General features: G+C 40.8%; 1 protein-coding gene across 1 annotated transcript in view; it reads right to left on the bottom strand.

Annotated features, from left to right (window-relative positions):
• The window catches only part of LOC126248151 (ras-related C3 botulinum toxin substrate 1), a 124,861-nt gene that overhangs the window by 94,814 nt on the left and 5,147 nt on the right, over nucleotides 1-24,900 (bottom strand). Inside the window, exon 3 of the mRNA XM_049948891.1 lies at nucleotides 2,426-2,540. Coding sequence (XP_049804848.1) covers nucleotides 2,426-2,540 — 115 coding nt within the window. The remainder of the gene's footprint in view (nucleotides 1-2,425; nucleotides 2,541-24,900) is intronic.

Genomic DNA, 24,900 nt, shown 5'->3' with positions numbered 1-24,900 from the left:
AAAATCAGAAAAGGTGTGCAACAGGGATGCGCTCTCTCTCTCTCTCTCTCTCTCTCTCTCTCTCTCTCTCTCCCTCCACTCTTATATTCAATGCTTGTATCCAGGTAGCTACAGATCAAGTTCATGAAACTCTTGAGTTGGGGATCAAAATTAATGTGCAGAAGACAGACGTGCTGTTATGCAGACGATATTGCTCTGGTCGTGGAGGCAAAAGATCCACAGATCGGCACAATGGAAAGGATATTTTGCTGTCAGTGTGGTATGAGAATAAATAAGTGAAAGACTAAAGTGATGGTATGTAGTGCTGAAGAAGAGTATGAACCTTTCGAAATAAGATCTGGAACAGAGGTGCTATTTGGGAAGCAGGATTTCAAGGGTTGGTAGAATTCAGAAAGAAATTGTAAGCAGCTTACAGCAGGCTATAATTGCATTTAATTTGTGGAAGTGCTTGCTCATCAACATGAACATCAGTCTGGAAATATGAAAACGGGTCATGAAAGTATTTGTTTGGAGTGTGGCCCCATATGGTTGCGCAACTTGAACAATAGGAAAACAAGAGAGAAGATGGCAAGAAGCCTTGGAGATTTGGTGCTACAGAAGGATGATGAGGATCAGCTGATGAGACAGAGTTACCAATGAAGAGATGCTGAGATGAGTACGTGAAACCACATCTCTGTGGAAGAACATCCAAACCAGGAGAGACAAACTCATAGGACACATTTTGAGACACAATAACAACAATGGAACTATAGCAGAAAGAGCTACTGAGGGAAAGAATAGGTGGGAATGACCAAGGATGTCACACATGCAGCAGATTATGAATGATGTGGCATGCACTAAAAATGTGGAAGTGAAGGGGAAGACAGACGGAAGAGGGGAACTGAGTACTGAACTTGCAAATCAACCTCAAGGTCGAACACTGAAGTGAGAAAGAAGGAGAAATGTTCACCAAGGACTTTTCAGACGATATTATATTGGCAGCTGAATTCATCTGTGATGACACAGTCTTTTCAATTACAGCCAAATCACTGAAAAGATGGATAATTAATAAATAAAATAATCTCCTATACTCACACTGCACAGTCTTTACACTATTTATAACCTCATTTACATTCAACAGTCAATTATTCCTCTAATATGTTTCTCATTTTATCTAAGTAAAAGTTCTAGGAAAGACTTATCTCAGTAAAACTTGATTTTTCAGTGTAGTCCCCCTGTATACTAACACATTGGTCCAGGTATGTTCCAATGCTTTGATCCCAACTCTAACTTTAGATGCCTCCAGGCCTGCAAAATACCCATCAAATACAGCTGGCTGTTCAACATTTGAGGAGACTATGTTCAGTGAGGCAAATTTTGGACTCGGGGGAAGAGATAGAAGTCTGATGGAGCCAAAACAGCCAAATAAGACAGGTATGGAAACAATTTATATCTTAGTTCATATATGTTGCCATGGTAACACTTGTGTGAGGGTGCACAGCTTTCTGGCCAACCATACTGCCTTTGCTTTTTTTCATGGTGGTGAATCAACGCGTTTCCACCCCTTTGACCACTGTTTCCTCTCTGGGGTATGGTAGTTGACCCCAAGTTTCATCTTCAGTCACAACTAGCCCCAGAAATCTTGTTGGTTGCTCTGAAAACAGGACCAACATTGTTCGGATATTTCCATTCTCATGAATTTCTGTTCCTGCACCCATCCAGCAGATAATTTTCTCATATCCAATTCCACTATTAAAATGTGGTTAGCCCAGTCAGATGACATCCCTAAAGCTTCGGCAATTTCTCACATTTTCAGCCAGTTATTTCCCATCATCAGGTTATGCATTTTTGCAATAATTTCTGGGGTAGTGACACATCTTGGGAGACCATCATTTAAACAGTCACAATAAAATTTGAGCTCATTTGTCCACTTGGCAACAGTTGCATATGATAGAGCTGAGTCTCTCATTGTGTTATGGAAGCTGGCATTAATTTCCTTTGGTTTAATACATTTCTTAACTAATGACTTAATCACTGCTTGAATCTCAATTTTTTCCCTCTTTACAAATCACTACACTAGAACAACAAGAGAGAGACATCTACACTACTGATCTGTACCCAGAGCATGCTTCACATGCTCACTAAAGGGTGTCCTATTATTAAGCGGAAACCTCGTTGTGCTAGTGCTGACATCTGGTGGTGATTCTGCAAATGTTTGAAACCACCCATGTAATACCTACAAAAATTTATTTTTAAATCACAGTGTTTGAAACTCTAGTAAATTCTGAAATAATTGTAAAATAAAATGTTTATAATCATCTGCACAAGGGAAATCTTTTCAGTGAGAATAAAACCCATCTGACTTATTATCTTTTGCCAGTATGCAAACAAATGGAATTCCTCATTATATCCACCTACAGGAAGTTCTTGGCATTACTTCACTTACCTGAGGATAAGATAATGGCCTCAATCTGTCATAATCTTCTTGGCCAGCGGTGTCCCATAATCCTAAACTGACTGGAATACCATCCACAACCATAGGTGCAGAATAGTTATCAAACCTAAAACAAAAATGCCTTTATTACTTTCAGTTAGTTAATGCATCACGGCAAATAGGTGGAGAATTGATGACTTTCTCTCTTGCTAGATCAATTAGATTTTATATACTTTTTTTTTCACGCTCCTTGAGGAGATTCTCAAGGATGTAGAGTAAGTCATAAAACAAGAATACTTAATATAAATAATTCAGGGACATTTAGAGTCGTTGGTACACAAAAGAGATTTCAAACTTCGCAAGTGTTTGGACAAATCCCCATGGTTGTGACCAGGAGGCTTACAGGAACAAAAGATGTGTTGCAAGGATAACTCCAAACTAAGTAGTTCAGAAGAGATGGTGCTGGGAGGGAACGGACCGGATGGCATGAGTTGTGAAGCAGCCGCTGAGCTTTAGCACGTTGTGCTCAGCAGCATGTACAATAACTGGGTGCTCTGATCTTGGTCACAGTTCAGTGGTGGCCATTCATTTTGGTGAATAGCTGGTTCATGGTCATATGCAGTTTTTGCAGCAAAGATGATGGATGACACAACTACTTTCACACCTCTGATGGGATAGGATAAATCTGTTACAGAACTACAGAAGGATGTGCTTGGGTGAATCATGGGGCAGGTCTTGCAATTGTGCCTTCCACAGGTACATCACCACTATGACATGGGGTTTGGAGTGGGGGTGGAATAAGCATGGACAAAGATGATGTGTAGGTTAGGTGGGCAGGGGGGGGGGGGGGGCAGACTACCACTTTAGGAAAAGTAGGCAGGATTGTAGATAAGATGTCTCCAATTTCCAGGCACGATGATAGATGAAGGCAGCAAGGGACAGGAAATGACACCAGGTGCACTCAGTGTGCATGCTTGGGGGCATCATTCACATGTTGAAGAGGCTATTCTGCCAGCCACTGAGGAAATAGGGTGCAACCAACTGCAGATTGTGGCAAACGGAACAAATGATGCCGGTCACATGGCCTCTGAGGTCAATCTTGGGTCATTCCAGTGACTGTCAGAGAAGGTTGAGAAGACCAGCCTTGTGCATGGAGTTTCAATGAAGCTCTCAATTTGCAGCTATTGTGCCTAGAACTGATCGTGATCCTTTGGTTCTGAGTCAAACAGATGGACTGAACCAGAAACTTCGAAAGTTCTGCGGCAAGCCAGGTTGTGAGTTCCTGGACTTGCGCCATATAGATGAGTACTGTAAGGTCCCCCTAAAAGGGTCAAGTGTGCCTGTACATCAGAGGCTGCTACCCAGCAGGTAGCTGACTGTGTGTGTGGTGCACACAAGGTTTTTTAGATTAGGCAATTCTCCATCCAATCCAGCTACAGAGCTGTAGGAAACCCAGAAATATATATAAAAGGAGAGAGAGAGAGAGAGAGAGAGAGAGAGAGAGAGAGAGAGAGAGAAGAAGAAGAAGAAGAAGAAGAAGCCTCCCACAGGTGAGAGTATTAAAATCCTAATAGTAAACTGCGGAAAGCTTTCACAACAAAGTGCCAGAGTTTGAAGCGCTTATGAAAAGCAGTGAAGCTCACATTATACTAGGTATAGAAAGCTGGTTGAAATCTGAAATTTATAGCAGTGAGATTTTGGGGAAAATTTAACTGCATGTATTAAGTATAGACAAATGGGAAAGGGAGGTGTTGTATTTGTTGCATTAGACAATAAACTCAAATCCATCAAGGCAGAAATGGAAGCTGCATGTGAGATTCTTTGAGCAAGACTCGGTATAAGGGTTGGCCATAAAATGATAATTGGATCCTTCTATTGCCCACCAGACTCATCTCCTGATGTAACCAAAAGCTCTAGAGAAAACCTCAGCTCACTTGCAGAATGCGATTTTCACTCTGCAGCGGAGTGTGCACTGATATGAAACTTCCTGGCAGTTCCTCAATAGTGCTGTAATCATCAGTGGGGACTTTAATCATCCAACAATTAATTAGGAAAATTACAGTTTTGTTAGTGGTGGGTCTGATAAGACATCCTGTAGAACTTTACTAAATGTCTTCTCTGGAAACTATCTAGAGCAGATAATTAGGAACCCCACTCATGACGGAAATATACTGGATGTATTGGCAACAAATGGACCTGACCTCTTTTAGGATGTCAACATCAAAACTGGTACCACTGACCAGGACACAGTTGTGGCAACAATGATTAGCAAGGTACAAAGGACAACTAAAACATACATATGTTTGGTAAACTAGATAAAAAATCACATCTCAGTGACGAACTTGAAACTTTCAGCACAGGGCAGGAGCATGCAGAGGAAGCATGCTTAAAAGAATAGTGACCATGTACTGAATAGATATGTACCCAGTAGAACAGTTCATAAGGGAGGGAGCCTAAACTGTATACAGTCACTATAAAGAAATTTCTAAAAAAGCAAGAGATTACTACATATTAGGTGTAAAACAAAGCATAGATAGAGGCACACTGAATGAAACACATTTGGCTGTCAGGAGAGCAATGCGCGATACCTTCAACGACTATCATAGCAGAATATTGTCAAGTGATCTTTAACAAAATCCAAAGAAATTCTGGTTGAATGTAAGGACTGTTAGTGGCACCAAAGCTAGTATCCAGCTCCTAGTGAATGAGACTGGAACTGCAATTGAGAGTAGCAAAGTAAAAGCTGAAATGCTTAACTCCATTTTCAGATGTTCCTTTACAAAGGAAAATCCAAGTGAATTGCCCCAATTTAATCCCCATCCCACCGAAAAGATGAATGAAATAATTATTAGGGACATTGGTGTTGACAAAAAGCTGAAATCATTAAAACTGAACAAAGTTCCAGGGCCTGATGGAATGTCAGGTTCTATACTGAATTTGCGGCTGAGTTAGCCCCTCTTCTAACTATAGCCTGTCACAGAGCCCTCAGATAAAAGAACGTGTCATTTCTTGGAAAAAAAGCACAGGTCACATCCATCTACAAGATGGATAGTACACACTTTTCTAACACCAAAACGAAAGTTTTGGATCAAGGTAATCAGGTAGATGCAGTATTTCTTGATTTACGAAAAGCATTTGACTCAGTACTACACCTATGCTTATTGTCAAAAGCATGATCAAGTGAAATTTGTTACTAGACTGAGGACTTTTTGATAGGGAGGACGCAGTATGTTATCTTGGATGGTGTCACCATCAGACGCAAAAGTAATGTTGGGAGTGCCTCAGGGAGTGTGTTGGGACCCTTGCTGTTCCTGTTGTATATTAATGACCTTGCTGGCAATATTAATAGTAACCTTAGACTTTTTGCAGATGATGTAGATATCGATAATGAAGTACTATCTTAAAGAAGCTGCATAAATATTCAGTCAGATCTTGATAAGATTTGAAAGTGGTGCAGAGATTGACAACTTGCTTTAAATTTCAGAAATGTAAAATTTGGCACTTCACAAAACTAAAAAACATAGTATCCTATGACTATAATATCAATGAGTCACTGTTGGAATTGGCCAACTCACATAAATACCTTGTAAGGATATGGAATGGAATGTTCACGTAAAGCAGGTGGTAGACTTTGGTTTACTGGTAGAATACTGGGGAAGTGCAAACGATCTACAAAGGAGACTGGTTACAAATCACTTGTGAGACCAGTTCTAAAGTGTCTGGGACCCGAACCAGATAGGACTAACATAGGATATTGAACATTTACAGAGAAGGGCAGCACAAAGATCAGAGATTTGTTTAATCTGTGGGAGAGTGTCACAGAGATACTGAAGGAACTGAACTGGAAGAGTCTTGGAGATAGATGTAAACTATCCTAAGAAAATCTGTCAACAAAGTTTCACGAACTGGCTTTAAATGATTATTTTAGGAATACAGGGTGTACATAAAGTCTGGGAACACTTTCAATTATTTACTGCAGAAGAACCAAACATTGTACAGATATCATACATATGTCATTTTGAAGAGAAACACTGAAAGCTTTTTTTTTTTTTTTTTTTTTTTTTTTTTTTTTTTTTTTTGCATGTATACTGGCACAGCGTAGTTTGGTAATTTGCCGATAGTCAGCGCTAGTCGCAAACCTGCCAAGTTCAGGTGCAGAGCGAGCTTTCTGTGTGTTGGAGTTCAACAAAAACAAGTGTGCTACAGGTGTTCAATGGATGTTTAGAACCAAGTACAGTAAGAAGCCACCAACAAAGATTTTGGGGGCGATTCCCTGACGGTAAATGTTTTTTGTGCCTTGTCACGTCGAAAACTGTACGAGCCATTCTTCTTCGCCGAGGGCACAGTCCCTGGATATTCCTACTTGGACATATTGCAGCAATGGCTGATGCCTCAAATACAATCGGACTCTCCGTTCATCTTTCAGCAGGTTGGGGCTCCACCCCATTTTTATCGTGAAGTTCATGGGTACCTGAACATGGAGCTGCCGCATTGATGGATTGGCCGTGCTACGGAAGGGGATAGCTGTTTCATGAAATAGCCTTCCCGATCACCAGATCTCACTCCATGTGACTTTTTTCAGGGGGGACACATTAAAGATCTGGTGCATGTACCGCCTCTACCATATAATGTAGCAGAGCTCTGGGAGAGAATACGGGAAGTGACTGATACAGTCGACGATGCCATGCTGGGGTGGGTATGGCAAGAATTCAATTACCATATTGACATCTGCTGGGCCACTCATGGTTTGCATATCGAATGTTTGTAAAAAAAAAAAAAAAAAAAAAAAAAAAAAAAAAAAAAAAAAAAAAAAAAAAAAACCCTTTCAGAGTTTCTCTTCACAATGCAATATGCACGATTTCGTTCTTGTGCAATAAATAATTGAAAGTGTTCCCGGACTTTATGTGCACCCTGCATACTGCAACTCCTTATATATCGCTCACATAGGGATCATGAGGATAAGATATTTACTGCACACACAGAGGCATTCAAACAATCATTCTTATGGAACAGGAAGAAACCCTAATAACTGGTACAATGGAATGTACCTTCTGCCATGCACTTCATGGTGGTTCGCAGAGTATAGACGCAGATGTAGGTGTAGAAGCCTGACACAGGACATGATTCAGTTGCTCCATTTCTTGAAGATACTGGATGATGATAGGGGAGGGGGGTCCTCCTTTGCAGCTGGTTATTGGGGCTGTTGGGAGGATTAGGAGTGTGTAAGGAAACCGAGTTGGAAAACTGGTTGCAGGCTACGTTTGAAGTATAGTGAAAATATATATATATATATATATATATATATATATATATATATATATATATATATAAAAAATAGAGGGAAACATTCCACATGGGAAAAATATATCTAAAAACAAAGATGATGTGACTTACCGAACGAAAGCGCTGGCAGGTCGATAGACACACAAACAAACACAAACACACACACAAAATTCAAGCTTTCGCAACAAACTGTTGCCTCATCAGGAAAGAGGGAAGGAGAGGGAAAGACGAAAGGATGTGGGTTTATATATATATATATATATATATATATATATATATATATATATATATATATATATATATATATATCTAAAAAGAAAGATGATGAAACTTACCAAACAAAAGCGCTGGCAGGTCGATAGACACACAAACAAACACAAATATACACACAAAATTCAAGCTTTCGCAACAAACTGTTGCCTCATCAGGAAAGAGGGAAGGAGAGGGAAAGACGAAAGGATGTGGGTTTTAAGGGAGAGGGTAAGGAGTCATTCCAATCCCGGGAGCGGAAAGACTTACCTTAGGGGGAAAAAAGGACTGCTTGTGTCTGTATGTGTGGATGGATATGTGTGTGTGTGCGAGTGTAACCTGTCCTTTTTTCCCCCTAAGGTAAGTCTTTCCGCTCCCGGGATTGGAATGACTCCTTACCCTCTCCCTTAAAACCCACATCCTTTCGTCTTTCCCTCTCCTTCCCTCTTTCCTGATGAGGCAACAGTTTGTTGCGAAAGCTTGAATTTTGTGTGTATATTTGTGTTTGTTTGTGTGTCTATCGACCTGCCAGCGCTTTTGTTTGGTAAGTTTCATCATCTTTCTTTTTAGATATATTTTTTCCACGTGGAATGTTTCCCTCTGTTATATATATATATATATATATATATATATATATATATATATATATATATATATATATATATATATATACTGCGCAATGGAGTTGTTTTCATTGTAGATATGACAGCCAAGGGTGACCAGGCTATATGGGAGGGATGCTGGCTGTCAAAATGCAGGTATGTTGATAGCTGGTGGGTTTGATGTGGGCAGAGGTATGCATGGAACCATCGGAGTGGTGTAGGTCAATGTCCAGAAAAGTGGCACACTGGGCTGAGGAGGTCCAGGTGCAACAAATGATGAGGTGGAGTTGAGGCTGTGGAGGATTGAGGATAGTGTGTCTTGGCCTTGGATCCAGATCATGAAGATACTGTCAGTGAACCTTAACTATATGATGGATTAGGGGTTTTACGAGGCTAGAGAGGTCTCCTCTAGGTGTCCCACAAACAGATTGACATACGAGGTTGTCTTGCAGATGCCCATGGCCATGCAGCGGATTTATTTACATATCTCCCTCTCAAAGGAGAAGTATTTATCGATGAGGATATAGCTGGTCAGATGTAGAAGAAATCATGTAATGGGTTTGGATTCAGAAGGATGATGGGATAACTAGTATTTATAAACAGCAAGGCTATGGACATGGGAGATGTGATGTACAGGGAGGTGTCATCAAGAGTGACGACGAAAAGGAATACAGATGGTAACAGTGCGGAGACAGTCAATAGTTGGTGAAAGAAGTGGTTCATAATTTCAATATGAGTGGCTAAGTTTCAAGCAATAAGTTGGAGGTGTAATGTCAACCAGAGTGGAGATTGTTGCAATGGGAGCAAAATAAACGGCTACAATGAGTCATCCAGGACTGTTGGGTATATGAATATTGAGAACCTACAGAACTGTTGGACTTATGGAGCTGTATAGGAGTTGGGTGTGAGGGGGGATCCTTTTTGAGGGTGTTGGGGGGGGGGGGGGAGTTGGAGTGAGAAACAAGATTGATTAAGAGGAAAGATTTCCATCACAGAAGTCAAACATAATCTTCAATATCCATTCAAAACCTTTGGCCTCCTAGAATCTTTCCCCTGAATCCATCTCCTTCATCACCCCAATGTTCTTCCACAAACACCTTGCACTGGCTTCCCAAAATCCACCAATCCAATAATCATGGATGCCCATTGTAACTGTTTACTGTGCTCCCACTGAAAGAATCTCCCTTCCTGTCAACCAACAACTCCAACCAACCGCTCATAGCCTAGTCTCTCATGTTAAAGGAGAGACCACTTACTTCGCTGACTCTTGACCGTCCTTACACTATTATCACCTGGATACCTACTTCTCGCTACCAACTGGTTCAGGTTCAGTGACTAGCCTCATTCCTCCACAGCCCCGACACCTCTCCCACTCGTTTCACCTGCTAATGACCGTAGCAGTTTTGCGCCCTAAAACCATAACATAACTCGTTTCACCTGGTTCTCTTCCGTCATATCTGCCACCTTCCTGGATGTTGACCTCCAGTTCTCTATTGGCCCAATTCCACCTCCATCCACATCAAAATCACCAACAACAGTATCTGCATTTTGGCAGCTATCATCCCTTCCACACCAAAAATCTCCCAGACAGCGTGACACCTATGGAAGGCCTATCTCTAATGATGAGAATTACCTTTCCCCATAAGCTGAAGGTCTCACAAAGGCCTTCACAGACTACTCCCCAAACCTAGCCTGCAAACAGATTTCTCTTGCCATCAGCCTTAATCCTCCTGCCATCCCCAAGAACCAGCTGCACTGGAGCACCCCCCACACCCCTATCATCCAATATCATCAAGGGCTGGTGCAACTGAATCACGAACTTCGCTAGGGTTTTGACTATCTTTGTGCCCGGAAATGAAGGGCATCCTACCCACAATCCTTCCTTCCCCTCCTAAAGCAGTATTCCACCACCCACCAAACCTACACAACATCCTGGTACATCCCTATGCCACTCCCACTCCCTTACCATACGGATGTACTGTTTGGAAGACACAGGTGTGAGGCTTATACCAGCTCTGATGCAATTTCTGCACAGCATTTTACGTGACCAAGATCACCAACCAGAGATATACTGCAGCCACAAGCAGAGTTGGACATCTACTTGCGGAACAGGTGCTGAGCAAAATAGGCTCCAGTTCAATGGATGATTCACAATCTGTGCCATCTGGATCCTCTTCCCCTCCCTCCCTCTCCTCAGCATTAGATTTCTGAACTACATAGATGGGTGTTACGCAACACATCCGTTGTTGCCATAATCCTCCTGTCCTCGACCTCTACTAACTCGCTGCACTTACTACCTAAACCAAGTAGCCTCACTTTCTTTTGTCCTGTCCTCCATGTCATCATGCACCTCATAAACTCAGTGGCTCCAGAGCCATGTGTTGCAGCACCTGCTGCCCCGCCCCTTCCCCACACCACGACCCATTCCTATACCGCACACCTGCTGCCTCAATAAATTGGTCCGAAAGCTACCATATTTTTCTTTCTTTTTCACAACTCAATCCTTCTAACGTATGGTGAGTGACCTCATTTACTTGTAAATTATTTACATTCTTGCAGAACTTTCCTTAAAAAAGATAGAGATAGACAGATAGATAGATAGATAGATAGATAGAGAGAGAGAGAGAGAGAGAGAGAGAGAGAGAGAGAGAGAGAGATATGCTAATGTTCCCTGCACAGTGTACTGTTCATAAGTAAAATGGTTCTCATAGTTGTGGAATACGTAAAAAAACATGAAACATAGTTATATTTAAAATGTAATAGCAAACTTGCCCTAAACATATACTGAAGTACAAAGATACTTCTTAAGCTATTGTAATCACTCATCAAACTAAGCACAGTTTACAATACATCTTTGCACAGATCATATTATTACATTGAAGACACGTGTATGTCAGATTTAACAAAATGCTCATTTTATCTTATATTACTAAAATATATATATCAATTGGTTCTACTAAGACTAAAAGGATTTGGCCACCAATAAATCCTTAACCTTCTCTTAAACTGAGCTCTATTAGTAGCCTATGTCAGTACAGGTGCTGACAACCTAATGAAAATGTATGTTTCTGAATAACAGAAATCTTTCTGCAGCAAAGTACATGGCTTGACATCTTTACGTAGATTTTTATATCTAGTATTAATTCCATGAATTAAGTTGTCAGTTCGTGTCTTTATATAGTTTGTATAAATTCATCTGCTACCTATTAAAAACTCAAATTTCCCGAAGTGTTTCAACCATGCTCTGAACTTTATTAGCCACCATTTCCAATTAAAATCACTTGATGAGAAATCCATGTTTTTCCTACATCTGTTTTGAGATTCCCAGGTCCCACATCTTTCAGTAAACAACACGCTAGTTTCTTTGAATATGGTTCAAATGGCTCTGAGCACTATGCGACTTAACTTCTGAGGTCATCAGTCGCCTAGAACTTAGAACTAATTAAACCTAACTAACCTAAGGACATCACACACATCCATGCCCGAGGCAGGATTCGAACCTGCGACTGTAGCGGTCGCTCGGTTCCAGACTGTAGCGCCTAGAACCGCACGGCCACTCCGGCCGGCTTCTTTGAATAGGTCATGCTATATTTCCTTCCTCATCCTTGTTCAACTGAGCAAAAGTTCTACAGCTACTGACTATGCCATCAATAGGAACCTCTCTGACCTCTCTATCCAAAGGAACCAATGCCCGATCACAAGTACTTTACTCATTCAGAACCCACACAGGAAACAATCTGTCAGGGGAAATTCTGTAGCAGACACAAGTGACACTGCAGTGCAGTGCAATTTGCTTGGTTTTCACATGTTGTTTGTTGTTGTGGTCTTCAGTCCTGAGACTGGTTTGATGCAGCTCTCCATGCTAATCTATCCTGTGCAAGCTCCTTCATCTCCCAGTACCTACTGCAACCTACATCCTTCTGAATCTGCTTAGTGTATTCATCTCTTGGTCTCCCTCTACGATTTTTACCTTCCACGCTGCCCTTCAATGCTAAATTTGTGATCCCTTGATGCCTCAGGACATGTCCTACCAACCGATCCCTTCTTCTAGTCAAGTTGTGCCACAAACTTCTCTTCTCCCCAATCCTATTCAATACCTCCTCATTAGTTACGTGATTTACCCACCTAATCTTCAACATTCTTCTGTAGCACCACATTTCGAAAGCTTCTATTCTCTTCTTGTCCAAACTATTTATCGTCCATGTTTCACTTCCATACATGGCTACACTCCATACAAATACTTTCAGAAACGACTTCCTGACACTTAAATCTATACTTGATGTTAACAAATTTCTCTTCTTCAGAAACGATTTCCTTGCCATTGCCAGTCTACATTTTATATCCTCTCTACTTCGACCATCATCAGTTATTTTGCTCCCCAAATAGCAAAACTCCTTTACTACTTTAAGTGTCTCATTTCCTAATCTAATTCCCTCAGCATCACCCGACTTAATTCGACTACATTCCATTATCCTCATTTTGCTTTTGTTGATGTTCATCTTATACCCTCCTTTCTAGACACTGTCCATTCCGTTCAACTGCTCTTCCAAGTCCTTTGCTGTCTCTGACAGAATTACAATGTCATCGGCGAACCTCAAAGTTTTTATTTCTTCTCCCTGGATTTTAATACCTACTCCAAATTTTTCTTTTGTTTCCTTTACTGCTTGCTCAATATACAGATTGAATAACATCGGGGTGAGGCTACAACCCTGTCTCACTCCCTTCCCAACCACTGCTTCCCTTTCATGTCCCTCGACTCTTATAACTGCCATCTGGTTTCTGTACAAATTATAAATAGCCTATCGCTCCCTGTATTTTACCCCTGCCACCTTTAGAATTTGAAAGAGAGTATTCCAGTCAACATTGTCAAAAGCTTTCTCTAAGTCTACAAATGCTAGAAACGTAGGTTTGCCTTTCCTTAATCTTTCTTCTAAGATAAGTCGTAAGGTCAGTATTGCCTCACATGTTCCAACATTTCTACGGAATCCAAACCGATCTTCCCCGAGGTCGGCTTCTACCAGTTTTTCCATTCGTCTGTAAAGAATTCGCGTTAGTATTTTGCAGTTGTGACTTATTAAACTGTTAGTTCGGTAATTTTCACATCTGTCAACACCTGCTTTCTTTGGGATTGGAATTATTATATTCTTCTTGAAGTCTGAGGGTATTTCGCCTGTCTCATACAGCTTGCTCACCAGATGGTAGAGTTTTGTCAGGACTGGCTCTCCCAAGGCCATCAGTAGTTCTAATGGAATGTTGTCTACTCCCTGGGCCTTGTTTCGACTCAAGTCTTTCAGTGCTCTATCAAACTCTTCATGCAGTATCATATCTCCCATTTCATCTTCATCTACATCCTCTTCCATTTCCATAATATTGTCCTCAAGTACATCGCCCTTGTATAGACCCTCTATATACTCCTTCCACCTTTCTGGTTTCCCTTCTTTGCTTAGAACTGGGTTTCCATCGGAGCTCTTGATGTTCATAAAAGTGGCTCTCTTTTCTCCAAAGGTCTCTTTAATTTTCCTGTAGGCAGTATCTATCTTACTCTACATCTACATCTACATCTATACTCCGCGAGCCACCTTACGGTGTGTGGCGGAGGGTACTTATTGTACCACTATCTGATCCCCCCTTCCCTGTTCCATTCACGAATTGTGCGTGGGAAGAACGACTGCTTGTAAGTCTCCGTATTTGCTCTAATTTCTCGGATCTTTTCGTTGTGATCATTACGCGAGATATATGTGGGCGGTAGTAATATGTTGCCCATCTCTTCCCGGAATGTGCTCTCTTGTAATTTCGATAATAAACCTCTCCGTATCGCGTAACGCCTTTCTTGAAGTGTCCGCCACTGGAGCTTGTTCAGCATCTCCGTAACGCTCTCGCGCTGACTAAATGTCCCCATGACGAATCGCGCTGCTTTTCGCTGGATCATGTCTATCTCTTCTATTAATCCAACCTGGTAAGGGTCCCATACTGATGAGCAATACTCAAGAATAGGACGAACAAGCGTTTTATAAGCTACTTCTTTCGTCGATGAGTCACATTTTCTTAGAATTCTTCCTATGAATCTCAACCTGGCGCCTGCTTTTCCCACTATTTGTTTTATGTGATCATTCCACTTCAGATCGCTCCGGATAGTAACTCCTAAGTATTTTACGGTCGTTACCGCTTCCAATGATTTACCACCTATGGCATAATCGTACTGGAATGGATTTCTGCCCCTATGTATGCGCATTATATTACATTTATCTACGTTTAGGGAAAGCTGCCAGCTGTCGCACCATTCATTAATCCTCTGCAGGTCTTCCTGGAGTACGTACGAGTCTTCTGATGTTGCTACTTTCTTGTAGACAACCGTGTCATCTGCAAATAGCCTCACGGAGCTACCGATGTTGTCAACTAAGTCATTTATGTATATTGTAAACAATAAAGGTCCTATCACGCTTCCTTGCGGTACTCCCGAAATTACCTCTACATCTGCAGATTTTGAACCGTTAAGAATGACATGTTGTGTTCTTTCTTCTAGGAAATCCTGAATCCAATCACAAACCTGGTCCGATATTCCGTAAGCTCGTATTTTTTTCACTAAACGTAAGTGCGGAACCGTATCAAATGCCTTCCTGAAGTCCAGGAATACGGCATCAATCTGCTCGCCAGTGTCTACGGCACTGTGAATTTCTTGGACAAATAGGGCGAGCTGAGTTTCACATGATCTCTGTTTGCGGAATCCATGTTGGTTATGATGAAGGAGATTTGTATTATCTAAGAACGTCATAATACGAGAACATAAAACATGTTCCATTATTCTACAACAGATTGACGTAAGCGAAATAGGCCTATAATTATTCGCATCTGATTTATGACCCTTCTTGAAAATGGGAACGACCTGCGCTTTCTTCCAGTCGCTAGGTACTTTACGTTCTTCCAGAGATCTACGATAAATTGCTGATAGAAAGGGGGCAAGTTCTTTAGCATAATCACTGTAGAATCTTAAGGGTATCTCGTCTGGTCCGGATGCTTTTCCGCTACTAAGTGATAGCAGTTGTTTTTCAATTCCGATATCGTTTATTTCAATATTTTCCATTTTGGCGTCCGTGCGACGGCTGAAGTCAGGGACCGTGTTACGATTTTCCGCAGTGAAACAGTTTCGGAACACTGAATTCAGTATTTCTGCCTTTCTTTGGTCGTCCTCTGTTTCGGTGCCATCGTGGTCAACGAGTGACTGAATAGGGGATTTAGATCCGCTTACCGATTTTACATATGACCAAAACTTTTTAGGGTTCTTGTTTAGATTGTTTGCCAATGTTTTATGTTCGAATTCGTTGAATGCTTCTCTCATTGCTCTCTTTACGCTCTTTTTCGCTTCGTTCAGCTTTTCCTTATCAGCTATGATTCGACTACTCTTAAACCTATGATGAAGCTTTCTTTGTTTCCGTAGCACCTTTCGTACATGATTGTTATACCACGGTGGATCTTTCCCCTCGCTTTGGACCTTAGTCGGCACGAACTTATCCAAGGCGTACTGGACGATGTTTCTGAATTTTTTCCATTTTTGTTCCACATCCTCTTCCTCAGAAATGAACGTTTGATGGTGGTCACTCAGATATTCTGCGATTTGTGCCCTATCACTCTTGTTAAGCAAATATATTTTCCTTCCTTTCTTGGCATTTCTTATTACACTTGTAGTCATTGATGCAACCACCTAGTGAGATAAGCCTCTACATCCTTACATTTGTCCTCTAGCCATCCCTGCTTAGCCATTTTGCACTTCCTGTCAATCTCATTTTTGAGACGTTTGTATTCCTTTTTGCCTGCTTCATTTACTGCATTTTTATATTTTCTCCTTTCATCAATTAAATTCAATATTTCTTCTGTTACCCAAGGATTTCTACTAGCCCTCGTCTTTTTACCTACTTGATCCTCTGCTGCCTTCACTACTTCATCCCTCAGAGCTACCCACTCTTCTTCTACTGTATTTCTTTCCCCCATTCCTGTCAATTGTTCCCTTATGCTATCCCTGAAGCTCTGTACAACCTCTGGTTTAGTCAGTTTATCTAGGTCCCACCTTCTTAAATTCCCACCTTTTTGCAATTTCTTCAGTTTTAATCTACAGTTCATAACCAATAGATTGTGGTCAGAGTCCACATCTGCCCCTGTAAATGTCCTACAATTTAAAACCTGGTTCCTAAATCTCTGTCTTACCATTATATAATCTATCTGATACCTTCTAGTATCTCCAGGATTCTTCCATGTATACAACCTTCTTTTATGATTCTTGAACCAAGTGTTAGCTATGATTAAGTTATGCTCTGCGCAAAATTCTAACAGACGGCTTCCTCTTTCATTTCTTAGCCCCAATCCATATTCACCTACTATGTTTCCTTCTCTCCCTTTTCCTACTGTCGAATTCCAGTCACCCATGAGTAAATTTTCGTCTCCCTTCACTACCTGAATAATTTCTTTTATCTCATCATATATTTCCTCAATTTCTTTGTCATCTGCAGAGCTAGTTGGCATATAAACTTGTACTACTGTAGTAGGCATGGGCTTTGTGTCTATCTTGGCCACAATAATGCGTTCACTATGCTGTTTGTAGTAGCTTACCCACACTCCTATTTTTTTATTCATTATTAAACCTACTCCTGCATTACCCCTATTTGATTTTGTATTTATAACCCTGTATTCACCTGACCACAAGTCTTGTTCCTCCTGCCACCAAACTTCACTAATTCCCACTATATCTAACTTTAACCTATCCATTTCCCTTTTTAAATTTTCTAACCTACCTGCCCGATTAAGGGATCTGACATTCCATGCTCCAATCCGTAGAATGCCAGTTTTCTTTCTCCTGATAACGACGTCCTCTTGAGTAGTCCCCGCTCGGAGATCCGAATGGGGGACTATTGTACCTCCGGAATATTTTACCCAAGAGGGCGCCATCATCATCTAACCATATAGGAAAGCTGCATGCCCTCGGGAAAAATTATGGCTGTAGTTTCCCCTTGCTTTCAGCCGTTCGCAGTACCACAGCAGCAAGGCCGTTTTGGTTAGTGTTACAAGGCCAGATCAGTCAATCATCCAGACTGTTGCCCCTGCAACTACTGAAAAGGCTGCTGCCCCTCTTCAGGAACCACATGTTTGTCTGGCCTCTCAACAGATACCCCTCCGTTGTGGTTGCACCTACGGTATGGCTATCTGTATCGTTGAGGCACGCAAGCCTCCCCACCAACGGCAAGGTCCATGGTTCATGGGGGGCGGGGGGTTCACATGTAATTTTGTAATGCTGTCAAAGTGCTTCCATGCCAGCCATCAGAGGAACTGTATTCCATGATGCTTGTGTGCTTACTCCTAGAATAGTTTTAGAATTCTGTTGTTAATTAGTTACAGAGTTGCTTTTGACTATTGCATGTTCTAGTTATTGTGTTGATTCTTCTACGTCCATGGAGAACATCTCGATCTAACATTTTTATTGACGAACTCTCTGTGCATTTGAATAAAGTGTTACTGTTTCTGACATGAAGAGTCTCTTGCACTGTATTGGCAACTAACAGTACTTACACACAGTAATTTCTTCAGATGGTCACAGACACAAGGCCACACCAACACTAGTGACTACAATGTGGTTAAATTAGCCGGAATGTATCACAGGAAGGACTACCGTTTGACATGACTGACACATTGATGGAGCCCGTTTCTGTCTCATGATTCACCATGCATTTGTTACCTTCTTGGTCACATAACCCAGCATTACAGTTTGCGCAGATGGAAGTGAGCTTTCTCTATGCTGGAATTACAGCAGACACAACCAAATTCGCAACCGTTGTTAGTCAGCTGGAACAGAAATATGCAGCAGAGTTTGAATATGTGATCAACACTGCCCACGATGGATGCACATGAGACGTTAAAAACAGAACTGATATGAAGGGACTCCGCTTCACAGACAGAAAACATCAGACAAGTCCTAGCCCAAGAAGCCCTTACATTTGCGACACCTGTGGAGTAAGGTGGATATGTGAAACATGCCTGATAGTCTTTTGTACATGCTGTGGAGTAATCTCGTCACCCCAAGTGAAAGCCATTATTGCGTTACAAACTGGCATGCCCTTAGATGCTGTTGCAGAGTCCGCTCACAAAATATTTGACACTATATTGCCTGCGACAGAGAGTTAAGTGGCAGCAGTGTGCTACAGCTTGTCTTTGCACATGGTAAGACGGGTCAATTATGATGTGCTGCCCACCAAAGTGGATTTACTGACCAAGAAGATGGAAGGATTATTGGATCAACACAACTGCAACAGAGAATTGTGAACTGTGGTTTATCTGGCTCATAATGTACAGAATCTAAATCATTTGGTTCAGATACAGGAGACACATCAGATTTGTGGTGAAATTTCACCATAAACACAGAACAGCTGATGTTAACAAACAGCATCACAATAATAGTACAATTTTATTATTTTTACATACAATAAAATCTACCACTTAATTACCCCTTTCTCAAATTATCATTTCATCCTCTATGAATTCTTCTATTAAATAGTTGCATCTCTCCCACAGAATCTGCTGTAGCCTCATTTTTAAAATTTCTAGCTTCATATTAAATATGTTTTTGCCCATTAACTTGTAATACATTGTCATCCCCATTTACTGTGGAGTTCATACAAATAGTTTTAACTGGTGTGGGGGTAGCACAAAATTTTGTTTCTCGTGTTATATGTGTGGTTAAAATGATTCTCCTCAAATAATTTTTGTCTGCTGTGTAGGAAGATTATAATTTCATAAATATATATGGTGAGAACAGTTAGGATTCCAAAATAATGGATGACAAGACTGTTTGCTGTGCAGTACACACATATCTGACAATTTTCTTTTGCAGTTTCAGTATTCGAGATACACTACTTGAACTTCCCCAGAAAATTATCCCACATCTAATAACAGATTCAAAATAACTGTGATAAGCAATTTTTTGTGTACTCAAGTCAGTAATTTGCTGGTGTTTGCATTGCAAATGTAAAATTAAATAGTTTATTTAATCAGAAGTCAATATGTGTATTCCAGCTTAAGTTCTTGTCTACATTTAGCCCCAGGAATTTGACTGTGTCAACTTCTTTCATAAGTTGATTGTTACAGTGTGTTTTGAGTTCCATACAACTTGAATATTTGGTTTTGAAACAAACAATATGGGTTTTTGCAATTTTCAGTTTCAACTCATTTAACTGGAATTAGTTTTCTATTGTATTTAGTGTGCTTATGATGAAGCTTGGAATTCTTTCTGCATAGCTCAGAATTCTTTCCGCATCGTCATCTTCAATTAAAACAAGTATCGTCTGGAAACAGACTTGATGGGGAATTTATATTTATGGGTACGGTATTTATGTAGAATAGGACCAGGATTGGCCCCAAAATTGAGCCCTGAGGCACTCCCTGTGATACTTTACTTCATTTAGAATAATAATTCACTGCATTTGAGGTAAAAGTTACCCTTTGTTTTCCATTGCGTGAGTGTGATGTTAGCCGATTTAGAGCTTTGTCCTGAATCCTGTATTTGTCTAATTTGTAGATAAGCAAGTCATGGTTCACGGAGTCAAAAGCTTTTATGAGATCTCAGAAGGTACCTGTAACTTTACTCCCCTGATCCATTGATGTGCATATCTTTTCAATAAAGTAATTCACTGCATCCAGAGTGTTTTTTCCTGGTTGAAATACGAATTGGTTACTCATAATAGTATAATTTTTACAATAAAAGTTTTGATCTGGTTTGCAGCTACTTTCTCTAACACTTTTGATAGGACTGGAAGAATAGAAATAGGGTGATTGTTTCCCATGTCTTCCCTCGATCCTTTCTCGAACAGAGTTCCGACTTCAGCATTCTTCAAAACATTGAGAAAACATCCCTGTTCAAAAGATTAGTTGAGTATTTTAGTTAGGGAAGGTACTATTATGTCACACACTGTTTTAATCACTTTAGTGTGTATCTCATCCCTCCCAGCAGAGTTTTTATTTTTTAATGATAACATTTTCCACATCCTTTACTGTGACTTCTTTAAAATGCATAAGATACTCAGCTTCTTGGTGGAGTCCAAAGGGATTTATTTTACTCTGATACTCTACTACATCAACATCTGACTTTGCCACATTTATGAAGAATTCATTTAAACACACTGATATTTGAGCTGGGTTTACAATAAAGCTATCATCATCATTAATCCTAGATATTTCATTACTACTTACTCGAACACCTAACTCTGATTTAACAACAGACCACACTGCTTTTGTTTTACTTTTATATTGTACAATGAACTTATTGTTTGCAATCTGTTTGGCTGCCTTCACAACTTTTTTTAAATTTAGCTTTATAACGGTGTACATACTCAGTAAAATGTCTGCCTTTATAGTATTTCAGCTCATTGTGAAGTTTCCTCTTCCTGGTACTAGAAATTTTTATACCGAGTTGTCCATTTAAGTTTATTAGTAGTTTTGTTACATGTGGTTCTAAGTGGAAAAGTTTCATTAAATATTTCAAGAAAGCTACTTAAAAACTGTTGAAGTTACTGTTACTCAAAATACAGCTGTTGTAATGCCATTCAACCTTTCTTAGCTCATTTCTAAATGTAGGCTAACCGAATTTTTTTCACTGAAGTTGTGCAGAGCGCTGCAAATCAACCTGGACCTTAGACTATGGTGCATCTTTACATGGGTTCTCACAATGAAGACAGGTCAAGACCAATAATGGGTGGGATTTGTTGGCACATTATCCTTTCTTTCAGGAGTGCTAGTTGTGCAAGGTTCGCAGGAGAGCTTCTGTAAAGTTTGGAAGGTAGGAGACGAGATACTGGCAGAAGTAAAGCTGGGAGTACCAGGCGTGAGTCGTGCTTCGGTAGCTCAGATGGTAGAGCACTTGCCCGCGAAAGGCAAAGGTCCCGAGTTCGAGTCTCAGTCAGGCACACTGTTTTAATCTGCCAGGAAGTTACATTATCAACTGTTTACCAACACTGGGTTGACAGCTGTTAGTTTTCGTTGAGATTTAGCAGTGCACAGTGCTAAACTTGTGCGAGACAACAGTGGCGAATACACTGACTTACTGAAGAGATTCCCAGCACGTACAAAACCACTACAAGTACTGAAGGAGATACCCTATGACACGGAGCATCACATACCGACTACAGAAGGCCCACCAGTCTCCGGCTGAACCTGGTGCTTGGCACCAAACCGATTCACCATAGTTAAAGTGGAATTTGATGGCACAATTCGTGAATGCATAACGCGGCCATTGAGTAACCCCTGGTGGTCTCCGTAAAAAAGAATGACGCAGCTTTTACCATTCCTTTTGGCCTTTTTTAGAGTAGGTCCATAATGTTTGGCCTACGAAAAGCAGTGCACACATGGAAAAAGGTTCATCAACTCTGTGCTACCAGGACTTAACTTTTACTTCACTTATCTTGATGAGAGTCTGGTTTTCTCTCCTTCCCATAGCAACATCAGCAGCTTCTTACCAAAATGTTCAGAAGATTGGAATGGTATGACTTCATTCTAAATCCTTGTGCATCTTCACCCACACATAAGCTTGTGCATCTTCACCCACACATAAGTTGATTTTTTGGACCACAGTATCGCACTGTCAGGGCTTGCTATCCTTGCTGGAGAAAAGTTGAAGCCATCCTGCAGATTACTTGGCCAATGACCTGCAAGGAACTGCATTGTTTCCTCAGTGTCATCAGTTTCTATTACCCAAAATTTACCTCACGCGGTGGAGTTGCAAGCGCCATTAACAGCAGCATTCACCAGCCAAAAGAGCAAGGGAAACTCAGCATTTTTACAGACGGATGAAATGATCTCGGCTTTCTAAGCAGCCAAGCAGAGTATAGTGGAGGTGGCATTACTCACAAACGCTGAACTGAGTGCACCGTTGGCTTTGGTAGTTGACGTGAGTCAGGCAGCAACTGGTGCAGAGTCACAATAACTTTGCATGACAGGCACTAGCATTCTTTTCGCACAAGAGCATGACAGATGCTAACATTCTTGTTGCACAAGCTGTCTCTGTCTCAGTAGAAATGGAGTGCCTGACAGAGCTTTTAGCAATCTATGAAGCCATTAAATATTTCTGATCTCAACTGGAAGCCAGAGAATTTAGTATCTTTGCTGACCGTAAGCCTCTTGCATATGCCTTCCAACAAAATAACATGAATTTTCACATCGGCAGCACAACCAGTTGGTCTATATTTCAGGAACACATTATATTGGCCAATGGCCTCCCCATGTCAGCAGCATCAATCGTTCAACACATTTCACAGAACTCACGACAGCACAACAATAATACTGGGAGCTGCACGACCTGCGTGAAGACTCTGAATCATTGCTCAAACTTCAAACAGTGGAGATTTCGAATACCGATGTCAAGTTGTATTGAGTGTCCAGTGGCGAACCTCACCCTTTCCTACCCAGGTTGTTCATGAAGTGTGTTTTTGATAATACACATAACCTGTGTCACCCAAAGTTCATGTTTCAACACAACTAGTCTCCAATTGCTTTGTTTCGCCACGAGTCAAGAAAGACTGCCAATAATGGGTACAGACATGTATTAAATGCTAGCACAGCAAAGACAACAGATATGCGCACATACCAGTGGGCAATTTTCCAGATACAGCAGCTCAGTTGGCATATGTTCATATCGATGTTGTCAGCCCCTTACCTCCATTGCACAGTAAATGATATTAATTAATAATGACAGACTGCTTTACTGGCTGGCCAGAAGCTGCACCAATAGACAACATCAAGGCAGAGACCTTAGCTTCCACCTTTGTTTCTTGTTGTGTGTCACACTTTGGCTGTCATTCACAATTCACAAAAGATCACCAATGCCAGTTTGAGTCCAACCTGTTTGCACAACTGAGTAAATTCTGTGGCACTGTGTATAATAGAACAACAAGCTATCACCCTGCCAGCAATGTTATGATAGAATGCTGGCACAAACGCTAAAGGCAGCCTGATGTGGCATGATGCAGCTTCTCTACCAATAGTATTGCTAAGTATGAGAAATAGTTACAAAATGGATTTGGACGCTCCAGCTGTTGAACTGGTGTTTGGTGAAACATTACCCTTGCCAGGGGAGTTTGTTGATCCACTGTCCTTGTGGGTACCCAACTTGACACATGGTGAATTTATTTGTCAGTTGAGAGACCACATCTCCCATCTCCGGCCCCGACAACCATCTTGACATGGCACCAGTCCTTCATATGTACACCAAGACCTAAACACAATGCTATGCTCTGACAGCATAAAACCCCCATTAAACCATCTTACTCAGGACCGCATGAAGTGGTGCAACAAGAAGACCACACACTCGACATTATTGTCAATGGCAAAAGCACTACTGTCCCACTGAACTGTTGAAACCTACACACCTCTTTCAAGAAAAAATTCCAATGAGAACAAAACAGCACAATCCCAACCCAGTTCCAACTGCTTCATCACCACCAGTTCCCATGACTGTCAATGCAACGAAGCCCTCTGGACAAACAATGCTCTCCTTTTCCGATGGGGGCCCATATAGCAGAGAGAAATTACGCAACAGTGCAGTGCAAGGTATGTGGGTTTTGCACATAGTTTTGTAACTACATCAAAGTGCTTCTGCACCAGGTGTCTGAAGTGCTGTAATCTATGATGCTTGCACGCTTACTCTTAGAATAATTTTAGCATTCCACTGTTAATTAGTGAGGGAGCTGCTTTTGGCTACTGCATGTTCTAGTTTTTGGACCAATTCTACTCCCATGTAAAATGCCTTGATCTAGCATTTGTCATTAACCAACTCCCTGTGCAATTTAATAAAGTGTTACTGATTATGATATGAAGAGTCTATTTCACTATATTTGTAGCTAATAGCATGCACACAGTAATTTGTTCAGAAGACCAGAGACACAAGGCCACACCGACAACAGTATTTAACAAACAAGACAGCCACAGCATACTGAAATTTCCAGTTACTTTTGCCATCTTGATCACAGCACTAGGGTTCAAACAGCCTTGCCAAAGATTCTAAAACCCCTGGGTATCTGCGAAAACTTCATTTGTTCCACTTTGTGACTGGCTTATCTTTGACACTGCTGTAGTTCAAAAAGTCAATGAAGAGTCAAGATGATTTTGTTCAGTTAAGAGATATATTTTGGCCCTCAGCTTTAATAGTGTAAGATGTTTTTCTTTCAATATATGTTAAAATATGTAATATGACTTTTCATACTATTCCAACAATGGTTATGGGCCCAGGAGTGCTAATAAAAAAACTAGAAAATTTCATCAGGGGCGATTAGCCAATCTTAACACTACTACATGTGGCAAAAAATGAAACATTTGCTAATACTG

Source organism: Schistocerca nitens, chromosome 1 (assembly GCF_023898315.1).
Source record: "Schistocerca nitens isolate TAMUIC-IGC-003100 chromosome 1, iqSchNite1.1, whole genome shotgun sequence".
NCBI lineage: Eukaryota > Metazoa > Arthropoda > Insecta > Orthoptera > Acrididae > Schistocerca > Schistocerca nitens.
This window is presented reverse-complemented; position numbering and strand designations above follow the sequence as displayed.